Here is an 18,855-nt window from a genome sequence, read left to right on the forward strand (position 1 = left end):
CAAAATTAAATTGAAGTGGGAATCATGGTTAGATCCAACTCATTCAAACTAAAATATCCACAACTAAGAAAGGAGGAATTGGATGGTTGAACTATCCAGACTTTATATCTGTATTTATTAAATTTGCTTAGTAAATACTCAGATTTTTACTTAAAATGTGTTTGGAACAACAAATAGAAACAGTCTATTTCATGTGTAGAAATACTTGCTTTCATAAAATAATTTTATGTTGATAAAGTGAGGCTTCTGACTCAGTATCAGGTATAAAAGATTGAGAAAATGCTTGAGATTTCTGGTCATTCTTTCTAATTTAGTGTTTTTATTCAGTATCACTAACAATTTTTGCCATTGGGATTTTTCTGTTGAAAGACCTGTTTTCTTTTCCTTTTTAAAACAATGCTATTTTATAAAGAAGATGATTTAATTTTTTGTCCTTAATCTTCATTAGAAAAGTGATCTTTCCTATTATCGTAATTTGTTTCTTAAGGAAGGACACGCTTATGTTATAAAGTCAAACACAAAATTAAAATTTGAATTTAGATGATTTACAAAGAAAAATATTTACTTATTAGTAAATGATTGTTACAGTAGACTGTTCCAGTGTGTATCTATTACTTTTATCTCACAGATACACTAAGGTAAGCATAAAATGTTTTCGAACAATAGGTTCCTCAGTATAAGAAAAAGCATTCTTTCAGGTTTTTTTGAAATGTTCAAAATTGTAAACTTCTCAGTAATAGATTGATTCATACATATTAGTGCACAAGATTATGTCATCATATCTATCTGAGAGGCATGTTTATCTTAAATCTTTTTCCTTTTAGTGGAAATTAAACAACGTCATTTAGAGTTACTAAAAGCACTGATCTGAAAAGGTATTTGTTGCTCAGACTTAAGTTTTAATGAGAAAAGGTAATCTTTAAAATTTCCCAAAGTATTCATGTAATTAATGCACTTTAAAAAGTATTTAGGTTTGGAAATGAATTGCAACATTTTGTTCTACTAAAAGAGTGGTAGACTTTGTCAAAATACATTGAACAAGCTAAAAAAAAAATTGAGAAATGGCGTATAATGAAAAGAATTTCTTCTTTGAAGGCCGGGCGCGGTGGCTCACGCTTGTAATCCCAGCACTTTGGGAGGCCGAGGCGGGCGGATCACGAGGTCAGGAGATCCAGACCACGGTGAAACCCCGTCTCTACTAAAAATACAAAAAGTTAGCCGGGCGTGGTGGCGGGCACCTGTAGTCCCAGCTACTCGGAGAGGCTGAGGCAGGAGAATGGCGTGAACCCGGGAGGCGGAGCTTGCAGTGAGCCGAGATTGCACCACTGCACTCCAGCCTGGGCGACAGAGCGAGACTCCATCTCAAAAAAAAAAAAAAAAAAAAAAGAATTTCTTCTTTGAAAAAGAATGCCATCCTGTTCAACAGATTTCTGAATGTTTAGAAGCAGAATTACCTGATAATACATTTAGGTAAAAATAAAATTAGACCAAATTTCTATTCTACCAGTATCCTCCCAAAGATCTTTTTCCAAAGATGAAAAGAAGCCTTATATTAAATGCATTATCTCTTCTTGAGAAAGCAGTTCTTTTCCTTCAAATATCCAAGATACTAAACATATTTATATAATTAAATATCTGTATGCAAAATCAGAAGTACATGTCAAATACATTGGTGCTTTATGTAATTTTATTTAATAATATCTTTAAATGAATAAAATAGTTATGGAAAATCTACATTACATTTAAAATGTAAGCTATTTATACTACATTCAATTTCCAAAGTACTTCATAACACCTGTACTTCATGCTATCATTCCTGTCTTCAGGGAGCATCCAATCTAGTGGAGGAGTTGAAGGCTCATTCATGTTTTAATGAATACGAACACTGTTATAACAGCATGGTGGAAGGAAGAATATTAACTCCAACTGAAGGAAAGGAAACTATCACTTGTTGAATACCTGACGTTGGATAGGCATTGTGCCAAGACCATAGACTCATGTTTTATCTTGAGTTTTTTAATCCTCAGATAAGCCAGCTTTTTTCCCCCTTTACATAAATCTTATGCAACACTGTTATAAGCAATAAAGCATTAACTATGTTCTTTTTCAATTTTAATTATGTACTCAGTATACTTTTTATCCTCTTGTTTTATTTATTTTATCAAAATTTTAATAAACATTTTTGAAAGCTTACTATGTAAATAATCTCCACACATTTCCATTGTCTCATTTTAACTTTGCAATAATCCTGTGAAAGAAAATATGGAAAATACTTAATATTACTCTTCTACAAATTTGGAAACTGAAATTAAGAGATTGGTCTGAATTTTTTAAATGTTTCTAATGGATATTAGTGGGGAACAATAACTTATGAATGGCAAATCCATTCATCAGCTCAACTCTCCCACTTATGAGGAAACTGTAAAGTACATGAAAAGAAAAGTAACGTAACTAATGTGCATGTATTAGTATACATGAATTGTGTTTATGTGTTTTCATTTACTCAACAGACATTTATTACAATTTTAACATGTGAAATTAAAGTCCAGTAGAGAATCCCTAAAATAAAAACACTCCAAAATTGAACAATGATAAGATATGATGACTTATTTCTAAGATAGAAATGTTTATATATATATATATGTACATATATAGATGTATATATATATATATATATATATAATACTTGAAGTTCTAGGGTACATGTGCACAACATGCAGGTTTGTTACAGATGTATACATGTGCCATGTTGGTGTGCTGCACCCATTAACTCATCATTTACATTAGGTATATCTCCTAATGCTATCTCTGCCCCCTCTCCCCACCCCACAACAGGCCCCGGTGTGTGATGTTCCCCTTCCTGTGTCCATGTGTTCTCATTGTTCAATTCCCACCTATGAGTGAGAACATGCGGTGTTTGGCTTTTTGTCCTTATGATAGTTTGCTGAGAATGATGGTTTCCAGCTTCATCCATGTCCCTACAAAGGACATGAACTCATCATTTTTTATGGCTGCATAGTATTCCATGGTGTATATGGGCCACATTTTCTTAATCCAGTCTATCATTGATGGAAATTTGTGTTGGTTCCAAGTCTTTGCTATTGTGAATAGTGCTGCAATAAACATACGTGTGCATGTGTCTTTATAGCAGCATGATTTATAATCCTTTGGGTACATACCCAGTAATGGGATGGCTGGGTCAAATGGTATTTCTAGTTCTAGATCCCTGAGGAATCACCACACTGTCTTCCACAATGGTTGAACTAGTTTACAGTCCCACCAACAGTGTAAAAGTGTTCCTATTTCTCCACATCCTCTCCAGCACCTGTTGTTTCTAAGATATAAATGTTATACAGAGATGGAAATAATCAACCTGACTGAATCATGAAGGAATAGGCATGTAAGAGATTTTATGTAAAAGAAATTACATAGGTTGGACTTAAAGATTTGAGACAATGTGGCATGTATGCAGACAAAAACATTCAGCTTTTAGAGAATATGAGGTGCAAAGAGGCCAAATCAGTAAAATAGTGAGGTTAAATAAGCAGAGGCTAGATCATGAGCTTTAAAGCATATGTTTAAATGGTACAAATAAAATAACATTGAGAATGTGTTATTCCATGGTTGATATACATTACACAGATATACGTATATACCTATATATCTATATAAATATACCTATATATATGTAACTTTTTAGTAAATGAAAACCCCATAGTTCCACAGTCAATATAAATAATAATAGCATAAGCTGGTGAAAAGCTGAGTCTCCACTAAAACTGGCTTATTATGGGGTTATATCTCTTTTCTTTGTATGTTAGCCACACATATGATTTATAGCTAACCTATTGTTGTGAATTACTTTTTCCTTTATTAGTATAGATGTTTTAGAGTTGATTATAGGAGAATTTCTTAAACAGAAATAAAATACTGTATTTTTCTTTACATTGATTGTTTATATTTATCGATAGAAAAGAACATAAAAGTCACATGAACTAATTTCTTTGCCTTGATCCTGTGGCCATTCCAGGTAGACATATTCTTTGATGTCGTTAAGAGGAGTTAATGTCTCCAGTTTGTCATCTCCATATTTTAACTTATGCTTATTTAAAATAATAAAACTTTAAAATGGTAATTTAAAATATATCAATAAGAGTAACAATAATACTGGAATATAGTAACAATACTAGAAACTTTTAGTTCTGCTGTTACTTCACCTTTAAAATATACCTTTTTTCACATGGATTCTTGGTTATTAATAGAAATTTTATGAAAAAGGAACTTTAGATTTCTGCAATGCAATATTCTGTATTGCATAACATTTTCATATACAGAGCTTTATATATATACTTACTAAGAAGTCAGTCTATAAAGTGCTTTCATGTGTTATTTGTCACATGATGTAGAAAATAACATAAGTGCGGTTTTGGATTCAGCTTCCTTGAGCTGTAATTCAGTGGCGTTTTTTCTCCTGAAACTTTTAAATTTTTTGGTATTTTAATGTTTTCATAGGCAATAGCATATATGTCTATCCTACCGAGCTTTACACATAATGTACATTTTCAGATCCAAGGCGTTCTGGTAGTTTGTGGTATTCGCTTGTTAATTTCTTGATGAATGGCTAAAGAGGCCAAAAAGTGCACTCAGTCCAACATGTCTTCTGAAGATAGATGATCTCAAATAAATTCTCTTCCCAATCAGATTTTGATTTGTTGGGTGTTAAACCAATTCTTTCTAAGGACAGTGTTTACAAGCCTTGTAATGAGACAGCCCTTTGAGACCTTACCTCTTTTTGCCTGTAATTTTGATGAATGAAACTCTAATTCATAAAGGATATTGTGATTGAAAAGCGCCTTTAGATCTCATACACTTTAATTTAGATAAATGTTTGGTGCAGTACCATAAAATCAGGAAGTTTGCTGAGCTGCAAACTGATAACACTTCAACAAGGATGATAAGCTTAGTGTGTTGATATGGATTAGTTTACTATATATCTTTTAAAGTCATGATTGTTTTACTGCTTTAAAACCAGAGGGGATAAAATTGAAAGCTTGATGTACCTTTCAGAGCTCACCTTTCTTCTACTATATTTTCTTCTTTGGTAGATTTTTATTTTGGTAATACAAAAGTAACATAAAGCTTTTTTACTGACAAAGATTACCCATGAATTTTATATAAGGAAAAACTTGCTTTATTAGATTACTCACACTTAAAAGGCTTTTTTGACTTTATTGTAAAGAACCAAGTTCCTTTTCATGTAAATACATAGATTCTCCAGCTTGCCCCAAACTAAAGGCAAATCACTGAGACTCTGAGATATCCTGGGAACTTCAGACTTTGAAATATGCAGGGGTAACTGTAATGTTTGAGTTTATATATTTATTCAGGATTTACAAGGGCTTGCTTTGTGCTAGGCAGTGTGCTAAATACTGAGAATACCAAGACAAAAACATGTTTCCAGTCATGAAGGAACTTGGAGGCTTTTGTGGGGGTAAGTAAGCAAGCAGTTATAATACCTATAAATTCTGCAGTAGCAGGGTTTATGAGGTATGGTGGAAGCATAAGGGAAAGAGCACACAAGTGCTCTTAAGAAATCATAGAAGGGAATAGGGTGGTGGGGTGAACTTGAACTTCAGTTCAGCACATATTTGTGGCACAACTGCTGGGCTCTAGGCACTGAAGCTACAGAAATGGGACTACAGCCTAGTGGAGAGGACAGACACATCATAGGTAACACCTATACAGTGCAGTTGAATTATGTATAAGCTGTGAACATGCGGTAGGGTTTGTTAGGAAAGGCAACTGAAGGAAGTGAGTTTTGAAGGGCAAGTAGCAAATTAGCCAGGCCAAGGAGGAAAGGTAGGAACATACCCTGCAGAGGGAATAACATTAGCATGGGTAAAGAGGTATGTGAAAGCATGACATATTTTGGAAGCTATAAGTGGTCCAATATTGCTGAGGAGGGTGTGGTGAAAACACAGAACTGGTAATGAGAGGATAAAAGGCCTTGGTAAGCCCTGCTAAGAAGTTTGGATTTATCCTCCAGTCTAAGTCTTGCATTAGGTGTTCTTGATTGGGAGGAGTTAATGAATAATTTTAATAGGAAAATGTCCTCAATTTATTTGTGTTTTATAAAAATCACCCTGACAAAAGTATGGAAGGTGGTGTGAGTAAGGCAGCTGTTGACACCCTCTAGACCAAAACAGTGATGGCCTGAACTAGGGCAGTGGCAGTCACCATGCAGGATGAATTCCTAGGTTTCTGCTGAAGTATATGGTTGGCCAAAGTAGGAGGAGGAGAAGGAGCAAGAGACAATTAGCTCAGTAAAAGAAATGTTCGGTTAATAGTATTCAGGCAAAGTCCAGAAATATAGCTAAGAAGACCTCAGGAGAGATTGCTTAATTATTAATCATTGGATTTGCCTCTTTTTCTCAAATGATGCAAGCTCTGTATTTCTGTTTGCCAAGAAGCAAACAAGTTGTAAAGATAGCTACCCTCAGAAGATTACTTTTGTGCTGGCTTTATATCACCAAAAATCAAATAGAATTAAGATGAGGTTCTGAAGCATTCAGTGATCTATCCCCAATCTTTTATTCCAGAAATAATGATTATCTATGGGCCAGTGAAAGAACAATACACATGGAACCCATTTAATTCCCATCCCCTCCAATGTAGCTTTGATTTCTAATAATAATATTTGTCTCTGAAGTATTTATCAAAATATATATTTAACAATCTATTACTTTATACATTTAAGGTATGTATTAACCATGTGCTCTACATGTGGTTATGCAGTAGGAGCTAGGATGACAGACTATACCTCTTAGCCAGTGACACTCTGTAATGGTATTGTGATGTGACTATGTTCCTCAACATGTGTTTTTACTCTGGCGGCCTTTGAGTCCATTTTTTCATATTTTAGCAAACAGAATTAGCCTATATTCACTGAGAAAAAGAAGTATACAAATTGCAAAGAGAAAAAGGAAAAAAACTAACTATTTTACAATGCAAGTTGTATGACAGCCAGATGTACTTGCAAGAAAATGGTTGAGGCTGGGCACAGTGGCTCATGTGTATAATCCCAGCACTTTGGGAAGCCAAGGTGGGAGGATCACTTGAGCCCAGGAGTTCAAGCCCAGCCTGAGAATATAGTAAGAGCCCATCTCTACAAAAAAAAAAAATAGCCAGGCATTTGTGGTATGCATCTGTAGTCCCACCTACTCAGGAAGCTGAGGTAGAATGATTGCTTGAGCCTGGGAGGTCGATGCTGCAGTGAGCTGTGATCATGCCACTGTACTCCAGCCTGGGTGACAGAATGAGACCCTGTCTCAAACAACAACAACAAAATGGTTGAGCAAACATCAGTAGGCAGTAATGGACTGTTGGAAGTTCTATGGTCTGGGCCTGGGTGAATTAACCAAAAGTATTGTAAACTTTCGACCAAAGGCATGACATCATTTGGAGAGCCATTGTCTATGCTCCAACACCATAATGTCCCCTAAAAATATAATACAACACCATATAGGACTGATTTATAAGGCTCCCATTTCCAGGAATATATCCACCACACCAGATGAGATATGAAGACATTTTCCTAGTTAATGCTGCCCCTTGAAGACTATATCCTAATACAGAACACAGTATACTACAATGCTTTCTTCTAAATTGAATTTCAGCTTCAAATGATATAAAAGTATTTCATATGTGTGGTGTTTGTGTGGGTGTGGGTGGTGTATGCATGTATAAAATTTGCTTTCAGTTCAGATAATTTTATATTGTCACCTGCCAAAGCAGGTGTTTGAACGTAAATATGAGAATATTTGTTAAGCAGTCAAATTCTTGAGGGATTCAGATGCATTCGTTTCTAACTTATACATTAATGCCAGGTCAAATCTTGCAATATTTCCAATATTTCAGTTTTTCTGCTTATTTTCATGTGTTTTGGTTTTGGCTTTTTGTGTTTTTGTGTGTTTGTTTTTTGAGACGGAGTCTCACTCTGTCGCCCAGGCCTGAGTGCAGTGGCGCGATCTCGGCTCACTGCAAGCTCCGCCTCCCGGGTTCACGCCATTCTCCTGCCTCAGCCTCCCGAGTAGCTGGGACTACAGGCGCTTGGCTCCACACCCAACTATTTTTTTGCATTTTTAGTAGAGACGGGGTTTCACCGTGTTAGCCAGGATGGTCTCATCTCCTGACCTCTTGATCCACCCGCCTCGGCCTCCCAAAGTGCTGGGATTACAGGCGTGAGCCACTGCGCCCGGCCGGCTTTTTGTGTTATTATATACAGCAAAATAAGGCTATCATTTCAGAAAAATCAGTATTTATTTCACTAATTGCTAAAGAAATAGCTATTGTGAAGAAGCTTTTATGTCTCCATCATTTCTAACTCCGTCTTTCTGTAACTTTCTAATGATAATCATTTTTCCCCTCACATGTGAATGGTTTCTTGTTTTCTGCATACTTATCCACTTTCAAAAATGATCTGCTAATTAGCTAATTAGCAATTGATTAGCTAATTAAGACAAAGTATAATTATGTAAAATAGTGTGATTTTAAGAAAATAAGTTTGGGGTGAAGTACAGACTTTTTGTGCAACATGCACTGATCTTAGAGCCCTAAGACATGGATCTTCGAGTCCTAAGACAGGGTAGAGTTCTTTTCTCTACCACTAACAATGCTAGGTTCCTCCAGAATGCATGTAGCTTCCTCTGCCTGTTTCCTCATCTTTAAAATAAGGGTTGATCATTACAGCTCCGCACACCCCATGTTTCTCACAGAAAACCAAACAAGATAAAGTTAAAATGTTCTGTAATTGTAAAGTAATATGTAAATGCAGCATATAATTTAATAAAGCAATCAATTATTTATAATACCTGCTATAAGCAGAAACAATCATAATAACGTAAATTATTATATATTTGTTGTGATTAGGCACAGAAGAAGATGTAGTAAAGTCGAAGAAAACATTCAGAAGTCAAGCAATAGTGAACCAGAATGCAGAGACAGAACTGATGCTGGAAGGAGACGATGATGCAGTCAGTCTGCTACAGGAGAAAGAAATTGACAACCTTGCAGGTAAATTTTAAAATACGTTTTTCCTATTTGTTGTAAATAAACACAAAGCTACTGAATTCAAAATCTGTCTCCTAGTAAATAAGTGTGTGCCAATGGTTGTAACAATGCTCAATCACATGAATGTTAAAACCCTACTTTATCTCATTTCTAATATTGAAGAGAGGACCCCAAAGAAATGTGTATTTTATTGGCAATAAATGAATATCATCAAATTTCTAGGTAATAAAAAGCAACTTTTTATATAGAAGAAATAATACATAGTATCAGTTATTCACATCTAACGGCCTGTATTATAATTGGGAGGTGGGACAGAATGACAGGCTCATTGATTTACATGTATCTCCAACATGCTAAGAGCCAAGGTCCTTCACCCAGGTGCCAATTGAATTTGCCATTTCCTCTCATTTGTCACTCTAAAGAATGTCTCGCTTCACTCCTGTTTTGTTCTGTAGTCTCATATTGCTAAGCCACTAGCAGATATTCTTTCCCCTACCACCTCAGTTTTACCTTGTCATGATATATGTCTGAGCTCAATTCTGGATGTGATTCTACATTGACCAGATGGGGTATGGATATCTGAGCATATTCACCCATAACCATTTTTGGGTTTTAAGCCACTTTGAGAATCTGATGAAAGCAAACGGCTTCATGAAGAGGTGCATACAATTCTGTACACAATGTCATAGTGATCACTGACCTCTGGAAACCAGTCCATGGAATCATATCCTCAACCTCACCTTAAAAACTCCTGCTTCAGAGTCTCAAAAAGTAGCTGAGTCTTAGTTCTATACTTGCAGCCCACACAAGGTTGAGGTGGCAGGTGGCCATAGAGAGGTGGACTTATATTTATAATTCTTGATAAAACATCACACTTGTTGCAAAGAACATACTGAAAATTATCTGGCATGGCTTTATGAAAGTCGCTAGTGATTTCTTTCTACTGGTTAGAGAGTTCTCTTTTCATCCTCAAAGAGAAGATGTTACTGTTAATTGTAAACTGGAGATAGCACATTATTCTCCCTCTTCTAGATTAAGAAAGAAAATATTTAATAAGTTTATTCTAATGCTAGTTCCTAGATATTTCTGTATTATTCACATTTCTGTATTATAAAAACTATTTTTTCAATTTAAATGTACTCTTAAGTCTATGACCAAATGTTTGCCTCAAATTCTTAAGTAAATGTTCAAGTTTTGGTTTTGTTGTTTTTGTGGTTTGTTTTAGTAGCTCAAAGATTTTATATGAAGCCATTTGGAAATTCAAGCTAATGAAGGTCATTGATTCTGTTTGCCCACAGATGTGTTTTCTTTTCTGCTGGTCTCATTCTTCATCTTAAAGAATATAGAAAATTCACAAATGTTATTTCTGACCCTTTTAGATTATGTGTTGTCTTTCCTATTCATATATACTAGCAGAGATGTTTAATAATTGTACAGTTCAGATTAGACTCCCTGGTCCTTTGTTCCTACTGAAGATAATTAGTTAGTATAGATTTGCATAGTCCCTTAGAGTTTATTATAAGACTGCCCAGTAATGCCAGTGGCACAATTCAACAAAGACTAATAACCTTTTTATATTTCTCTTCTTTAATGGTAGCTAATTATTAATATTAATTTATTTTTATAAGAAAAAATCCCCCAAAAAAGTTAAGTTCAAACACCTAAAGAACAGTGAAAATATGCTTGAAATAAACTTTTTAAAATCAAATTATATGGCTCCTGACCAATTCACTGAATCAAGACTCCTCTAATTTCTGTCTTTTAATGGATTTGTCATTGAGCATACCTGTTCCTATCCATAATATACCTGGTCCTAACTCATACTCTTCCAGTGGGATCCTTGTGTGTTACAGCTGTCCTAAAGTATTGATCCTCTGCCTACTCTGTAGAGTTCATTTTAAAAACAGCAGTCTACAAATATACTCTGAACCTTGAATACAGTGGAAAAGAAGTAAGGGATGGATGTTTTATGAAGGGCCACAGAAATATTCTGCATATTTTATAAGAATAGATTTATTTTGTAAATGCTGAAGCCTATTAATCTAGACTAACATAATAGTTACAATGTTACATAAAATTCATTTTTAGAACTTTATTACAAGCCAGAATTCTTAGGTTTAAGAAATCAGCTATTGGTTAAAGATGCAGATTACATCAATACGTAACTGTTTTTGCCCTAAACAATTATTGTCCAAATCATGGTTATCTCTGTTGCAGAAATTAAAATTTGTTTAATAATAATGTCTGTCTTAACCATAACATGTCATTCTAAGTAGCCTGACAGAGCTATACTGCCTAAAGAAAATGTCACCCTTACAGGAGACTTAAATCCAAATTAAAACCCAGTCTGGGAGTGGTGGCTCACGCCTGTAATCCCAGCACTTTGGGAGGCCGAGGTAGGCAGATCACGAGGTCAGGAGATCAAGACCATCCTGGCTAACATGGTGAAACCCCGTCTCTACTAAAAATACAAAAAATTAGCCGGGCGTGGTGACGGGCGCCTGTAGTCCCAGGTACTCGGGAGGCTGAGGCAGGAGAATGGCATGAACCCAGGAGGCGGAGCTTGCAGTGAGCCAAGATTGCGCCACTGCACTCCAACCTGGGCGACAGAGCGAGACTCCGTCTCAAAAAAAAAATAAATAAAAATGAAAAATAAAAAAAAAACAGGAAATCCTAAAATCGGTGTACAATATTAATATAATCTCATATTTATTTGCTATATCAGAAATATTATATAAAGTAAAAAGTGCCTATTTCAATCTCTGAGATAAAAATTACAGGTTTATCTTTTCATGACAACTTAATGAAATGGCTTGCATATTATTAGTATAAGAAATGTACTTTCAAATATATAAAAGTAATTAGAGTTCTTAGATTTTAGAATATATATAAAATAATACATCATTTTTATAATTGTAAAGGTAAACCTAAACCTGCTGATTAGCATACTACATTTTCCTGTTATTTACAAAACCCCGTTTTGCTGACATAGGCATACAGATAAGCAGACATGCATTATAATTTGCCAATATGTAATAAGTTAAATTCAAATAGAAGAAAGTATGCTAATTAGTACAGAAAACTTAGAGAAAGTACTAATTTAGTTAAGATTAATTCTGTTCTTATTTTAATTCAAAAGGTAGATCAATTTATGTTTATAAAACAAAGAAGAAGAAGAGAAAGAAGAATATCTGGCATGAAGTACTAGGAGCCAGACATCAAAACCAGCTTTTTTCTATATATAAATGATGCTGCTATTATAGATTTAACATTTTCTGTAAAAGGAAAGTCTGTATTTTCTGCCTGTTGAGAACTGTTTAATAGCAGTTACTCTTCAGTACATTTACATTTTCATGTTTTTAAAACTATTTTCCTTATAGCTGAAAATATTGACAAATCGATATGGTGAGCTTCTCTAAATAAAAAGGAGTTAGGCTTAGGGTTAGGGTTAGTGTTCAGACAGCTTTGTGTGCAGTAACCCATTTAATCTAAACAACAACCCAATAAGGTAAAAATTATTACCACCAATTATGGAAATAAAGAGGTCAAGAGATTAAGTAACTTGCCTAAGGTTAAGAAGTATGCAAAATAATATGTTTCCTTACAAATACGTAGTATATGGTTTGAACTAAAATATACCAAATAGTACATTTAAATGTGTGTGTGTGAGTGTGTTTGTAGGTATATATCATTAAACACTTCTAAAATGATGTAAAAATGACATCTTCTGTTTATAACTCAATTTTTACACTGGTTCCATTACATTAGAAGTATATGAATATGTATAATAATTAATTGTAGTTTTGCTTATAGATAGTCTGTGTGTGGTCCAAATCAATCTGGTAAGTTAAAAATAACATGATAAATAGAATGCTTTTAGTACAATTTTACTTAAATGTTGGCCTTTTCTTATGTTTTCTCCATTTTGTTTGGAGTTTTCTAGTTTTAATAAAGATAAAATGTTCCACAAAATTCTATAGCTTTAAATGTCATACAATTTTCTGTTTCACTTTTAGTTCCCTTTCTTCCCAAGCTGTTCATCTCAAGAGGCAAGTTAAATGTGTGTGACTACTAATTACCCAATTTATTATGTATTGTAGCAAATGGCTAATACGATTATAATATAGAAGTATGCCAATCAATAAAGTAATTATTATATTAATAAAACCTAACTTAATTTACTTTAATTGCATTTTCAGTTTGTAGTGATTCACCAAAGTTAATTAGTACCTAAATCCCATATGTGACTAAAGATTTCAATTTACTAATTATATTTTTTACTGAAAACATCGAGATTGGTATAATTCAATGAATTTTAATATAAAATCTTGATTACCTATTTTAATTTGAAATTTAGCAAGTTGTTTCTTCAAATAACTATTGAGTAACTGAAATTCAAGATTAACTCAAATTTATATAAATTGATAAGTGAAGGATTTAATTAAATTGAAAAAATGGCATCCCACCAATGAAATGTATTTCATTTCTTTTAGAATGGTAGTTCTGTCACATATGCTGAGTGACAATAGAAATATTTTACGTAATGGAATTGGAATTTATATAGGTTCCTTATTATTTCTTCCAAAAGTTAGTAATTTTACTAATTTAGGGAATTCTGAGTTAATGATAACGATGGTTCTTTATGCTTTGTTATCAGTTCGGTAAATTGTAATAATTTTATTTTTTGTTTGCATATATATTTGCTGTTAGTAATAACAACATATATAGTTATTAGTTGATATATATATATATAGATATATATGTTTTTATTACCAACAGTCCACCCACGTTAATGTCTACTAACTTAAAAATTTTACAGGCCCAAACTAATGTCCATACTTCTTCACGTGAAATATCCTTCCTATTTCTCTGTTCCACTCCCTCTCCCATCTCCTCCTGTTAAAAACCCTACCCATTTTTAAGACCCATTTAAAACACTTAGGAAATATTCACTGGCCAATCATATCATCTCCATAATATTTTGTGTTAGCATTTTTTTTTGGAAATAGCATTATTGAGATGTAATTCACATATCGTATAATTGACCCATTTACAGTGTACAATTTAGTGATTTTTTAGTATCTTCATTCACAGGGTTATGCAACTGTTACCAAAATCAATTTTAAAATATTTCATTACTCCAGATAGAAACCTTGTTACCAGTTGCCTTTCTTCACCAATTTTCCTGTTCCCTCTTTCACAGTCCTGGACAACCACTAATCTACTTTCTGTCTCTATAGATTTGCTTATTCTGGACATTTTTTACAAATAGAATCATAGATAGACTTTAGTGTCTGCCTTCTTTCACTTAGCATGGTGTCATCAAGCCCTTTCCATATTTTAACATGTAGTCCCTTTTTTTTTTTTTTTTTTTGAGATAGAGTCCCATTCCATCACCCAGGCTGGACTGCAGTGGCAGTGATCTTGGCTCACTGCAAGCTCTGCCTCCCGGGTTCACGCCATTCTCCTGCCTCAGCCTCCCGAGTAGCTGGGACCACAGGCGCCCGCCACCACGCCCGGCTAATTTTTTGTATCTCCAGCAGAGATGGAGTTTCACCTCGTTAGCTGGATGGTCTCAATCTCCTGACCTCGTGATCCGCCCGCCTTGGCTTCCCGAAGTGCTGAGATCACAGGCGTGAGCCACCGCTCCCGGCCGCATGTAGTCCTTTTTATGGCAGTTATTCCATTGCATGGATACACCACATTTTATTTATCAGTTCATTAGTTGATGGACATTCAAGTTGTTTCCACCTTTTCACTACTATGAATAATTCCGCTGTGAACATTTTACAAGATTTCATGTGGACATATGTTTTCATTTATCTTAGGTATATTCTTAGGAGGGGAATTGGTGGGTCAAATAATAACTCCACGTTTAACTTTTAGACTATTTACCAAAGAGGCTGCACCATTTTGAATTCTCATCAGTGGCATGTGAGGGTTTCGATTTCTCCATATCCTCCCCAAGACGTGTTATTATCTGTCATCCTTTATTATAGCCACCCCACAACATTTTGATTGTATCATTCTTAAGACACATACCACATAAAGCCTTGCGTTGTAGATGTTCTTTCATGTTTTCTCTGTCCCTTTAGACTAGATCCCTTAAAGACAACATTCATACACTGTGTAGCTTTGAACCGTGAAGAAATCTCTTAACACAATTATTTGCCCTCAAAGGTTCCCACTTAAAAATATTATGTAGGGGCCGGGCGTGGTGGCTCACGCTTGTAATCCCAGCACTTTGGGAGGCCGAGGCGGGCGGATCACGAGGTCAGGAGATCGAGACCATCCTGGCTAACACAGTGAAACCCCGTCTCTACTAAAAATACAAAAAATTAGCCGGGCATGGTGGCGGGCGCCTGTAGTCCCAGCTACTGGGAGAGGCTGAGGCAGGAGAATGGCGTGAACCCGGGAGGCGGAGCTTGCAGTGAGCCGAGATTGCGCCACTGCACTCCAGCCTGGGCGACAGAGCGAGACTCCGTCTCAAAAAAAAAAAAAAAAAAAAAAGAAAGTATATATATAATATATATATATATATATATATATTATGTAGGTAAACTGGAAAGCTGAGATAATTATTGAATTAGTTTATATCAAAAGATAAAACAAAACTTATGAGCTGTTGAATAAATATTTGGAGGCTCAAATTATCAGACTATCTGCTCATACTAACTGAATTATTCAAATAATTTCAACAGCTCATAATAAGTTTTGTTTTGTCTTTTGTTTTTTGGTATAAGTTAATTATACCAAAAGCTGAATTTCAATTCAGCTCATCACTTGAATTTTCCAGGATAGGAACACCTAAATTTAAGCTAATCTTTATTGCATTTCCACTTCTGGTAAACGTGTCATTTTAACTAAATGTCTCTGTAAGTTCCAATTTATGAGGTCAAAATACCACAACTACTGTTACTGTAAAAATAATTTAGCAAATAGAAAAGTAGTTCTATATCCAATGGATTGTAATGCTACTTTGATTTTTTTTTTTAAGTAATTAGTTCAGGGAGATAGCAACACAAGGAAGAAGTATTCAAATGTAAGAGTTGGATTTTTTTAATTTGGGTTTTTCATAATGGTAAGTTTATATTTCTTTACCACCCCCCCCACACACATACACACTTACCAAGTTAAGAATCCAAAATTAAGAATGAGAAAAATACAGAAGTAAGGAGGAGATCTACTAAAAGGCTCTCTGAAGTGCCAGTCATCTCCTTCATGACCCACTTTGTTGCCCATGACAGTTCCCAGTTGTACCTTCCCTGATTCTTAGAGGGCAATATATTTTCAAGCTGTTTTTCTTCTTGTAAACTGGTTAGGTTGTATACATATTCTATAGCTATTGTTCTACTGGTTCAAAACAAAATCAGGTATCCAGTGGTGAAAACAGGGCTGGCAGGTGGAAGAGGGCGCATTATGTAGAATTTTTCTTAAGGCTGACCATTTCTGCCTCCCTAAATGTCTTTTTGACTACATTCACTTGCTCATTAACATCTTTTGAATATCTACTAAATATATAGAACATTGGTACTCAGATTGTGATAGGAAAAAAAAGTCCTCAAGAGAATTCGCTCTGCTGCCACTACCTCTGGGTAACTCAAATAACCAGGAAGTTACGGCAGATAATGTATCTTCCCTAAGAAATGAAAGTAGACAGTTGAAATAATCAGCTTGACAGTTAGACCTTCAGTGTCCTAACTTCGAATATCCAGATACCAGAGGCAAAGTTGTTTATATATAAATTGAATGTTTTCTACAAACTGAGCTAGAAAGGAGAATAAAACAAAAATATAGAGCATGTGGGAAGAAGAAAGAACTCAAGATTCTGGGAAAACATAATTAAAATAAACTACAGAATTCTAAAAGCTAAGAGTTTCTCTAAGAATATGTTCTTTAAAAAAGAATAAGTATAAGCCAGTGGCACAGAAAATTTTGTTGTAACTGTTGACTGGAATACTTACTATGGGAGAGAACATGTTCAGTGCAGATAGACTCAAATCCATCTGCTTAAGCCTAACTCTCTGCATTGCAGTTCTGATATGGTGAATGTAACATTCTGTCTCCAACAAAACTAGTATTTTTTAAAGGTTCCTCCATATGTATTTTTATTTCATTTTAGTTACAGAGTCTAACTAGAAGTTTTTCAACCTGATATTTGTATTTAGGGGGAAAATATCTCTTAAACATTCTGGATTCTCTAAAATGCATTTTGCTCAGGATTTTCCCCTTAATTTTTAAACCCATGTGTATTTCAAGGGAAATTTAATCCATATGTCCCTGACTCACTCACTTAACTCATCAAAATGTTGTTTAGTGAAAGCTATTTGATGTTGAAAAAGCCTTATGAGTCTTTATGAGTCTTTTTTCTCTCTTTGAGTGAGGAAGTTGCTTTGCCAGTCATAAATAGTATACCCAAAGGACTCACATTCAGCTTCAAACACAGAATTCACAAAGCTCTTAGAGACAACATTAATACATGCCTATTTCTTATAAAAGCTAAAGTATTTAAATTTCTAACTTAATTTTTAAATCAGTTAAGGTGTTATAAAAATAAATAAAAGCTTCATCTTGAATATTGAGCCTCTTTGCCTCTTTCATTATTTTCAAAAAGTCTACAGGTCCTTTTAGAGTGTGCAAACATTTTACTATAATCCATATTTATTGCTATGTCCCCTTCAACCACAATTCCGTCATCTATGAAACAATATAAGGTACTCTTAATTGTAACAACATCCCTGATAACCAAACTGTGTAAATTAAAAATATAATAAAAACACACAATTCAACCATGCTTATTAGACATTGTCTTAGTTCATTTTCTGTTATTTATAACAGGATACCTGAAACTAGACAACTTATAAGAAAAGAAACTTATTTTATACAGTCATGGAGATTGAGAAGTCCAAGGTCAGGGGGCTGCATGTGGTGACGGCCTTCTTGCTAGTAGGGACTCTCTGCAGAGTCCTGAGGCTGCACCCGGCATCACATGTGAGGGGCTGAGGGAACTCACATGCTATCTCAGGTCTTTCTTTTTCTTCTTATAAAGTCACCAGTTCTACTCCCATGATAACCCATTAATTCATTAATCCACAAATGGATTAATTCACTCATGAGGACAGGGCCCTAATGACCCAGTCACCTCTTAAAGGCACCACTTCTCAATACTGCCACATTGAGGGTTAAATTTCAACCTGAGTTTTGGAGGAGACAAATAAACATACTTACACAATAGTAGGCATCAACCATAAATCATATATAATTTGCATTTTTTGTTAATTTTAAGAATAAAAGCCACCCTTTGTTATGGTCAGGTGTTTCACAAACCATACTCATAAGATCTGTTCTTTCTTAATACACTGTAATAGTTGAAACCCATTTTTAATTTTCTACTTTTTTCTCTGTATGGAGAATTTATCATAAACTAGTTCCTCTACAAATTTATAGTCATACTCTCTACCAGTCTGGAGAATGGGGCAATAAATAACTAACTTACCAGGAGACCATATTTTTCTATATGGAGGTGACTAAGCTTTCATAGTTGTTTTTAAGCATGTGAATGAGGATACTGATCACCTACTGAAAATATATGGGTCATCTTGTTAGATCACATTTGAGGGAAAATGCAAGATAACAAAACAATTTTCCAATACCAAATTATGGATGTTAGCAACTTGGAAAGGAGGAAGAGTGAGCTCTTCATTATCTTGTCACTGCCATACCTAAGAGTGTCCTGGTCCTCTCTCTGAAAGACCTTGCCACTTACTCAAACATAAGGTTAAAAAG

The 18,855-nt window shown here is 34.7% G+C and overlaps 1 protein-coding gene across 7 annotated transcripts in view; it reads left to right on the forward strand.

Annotated features, from left to right (window-relative positions):
- The window catches only part of NBEA (neurobeachin), a 731,576-nt gene that overhangs the window by 499,427 nt on the left and 213,294 nt on the right, over positions 1–18,855 (forward strand). For all 7 annotated transcript variants that reach the window (XM_055244143.2, XM_055244145.2, XM_063619313.1 and 4 more), the window contains one exon: positions 8,929–9,072. In XM_055244143.2, coding sequence (XP_055100118.2) covers positions 8,929–9,072 — 144 coding nt within the window. The remainder of the gene's footprint in view (positions 1–8,928; positions 9,073–18,855) is intronic.

Source organism: Symphalangus syndactylus, chromosome 15, assembly GCF_028878055.3.
Source record: "Symphalangus syndactylus isolate Jambi chromosome 15, NHGRI_mSymSyn1-v2.1_pri, whole genome shotgun sequence".
In the NCBI taxonomy this organism is placed as follows: Eukaryota; Metazoa; Chordata; class Mammalia; order Primates; family Hylobatidae; genus Symphalangus; species Symphalangus syndactylus.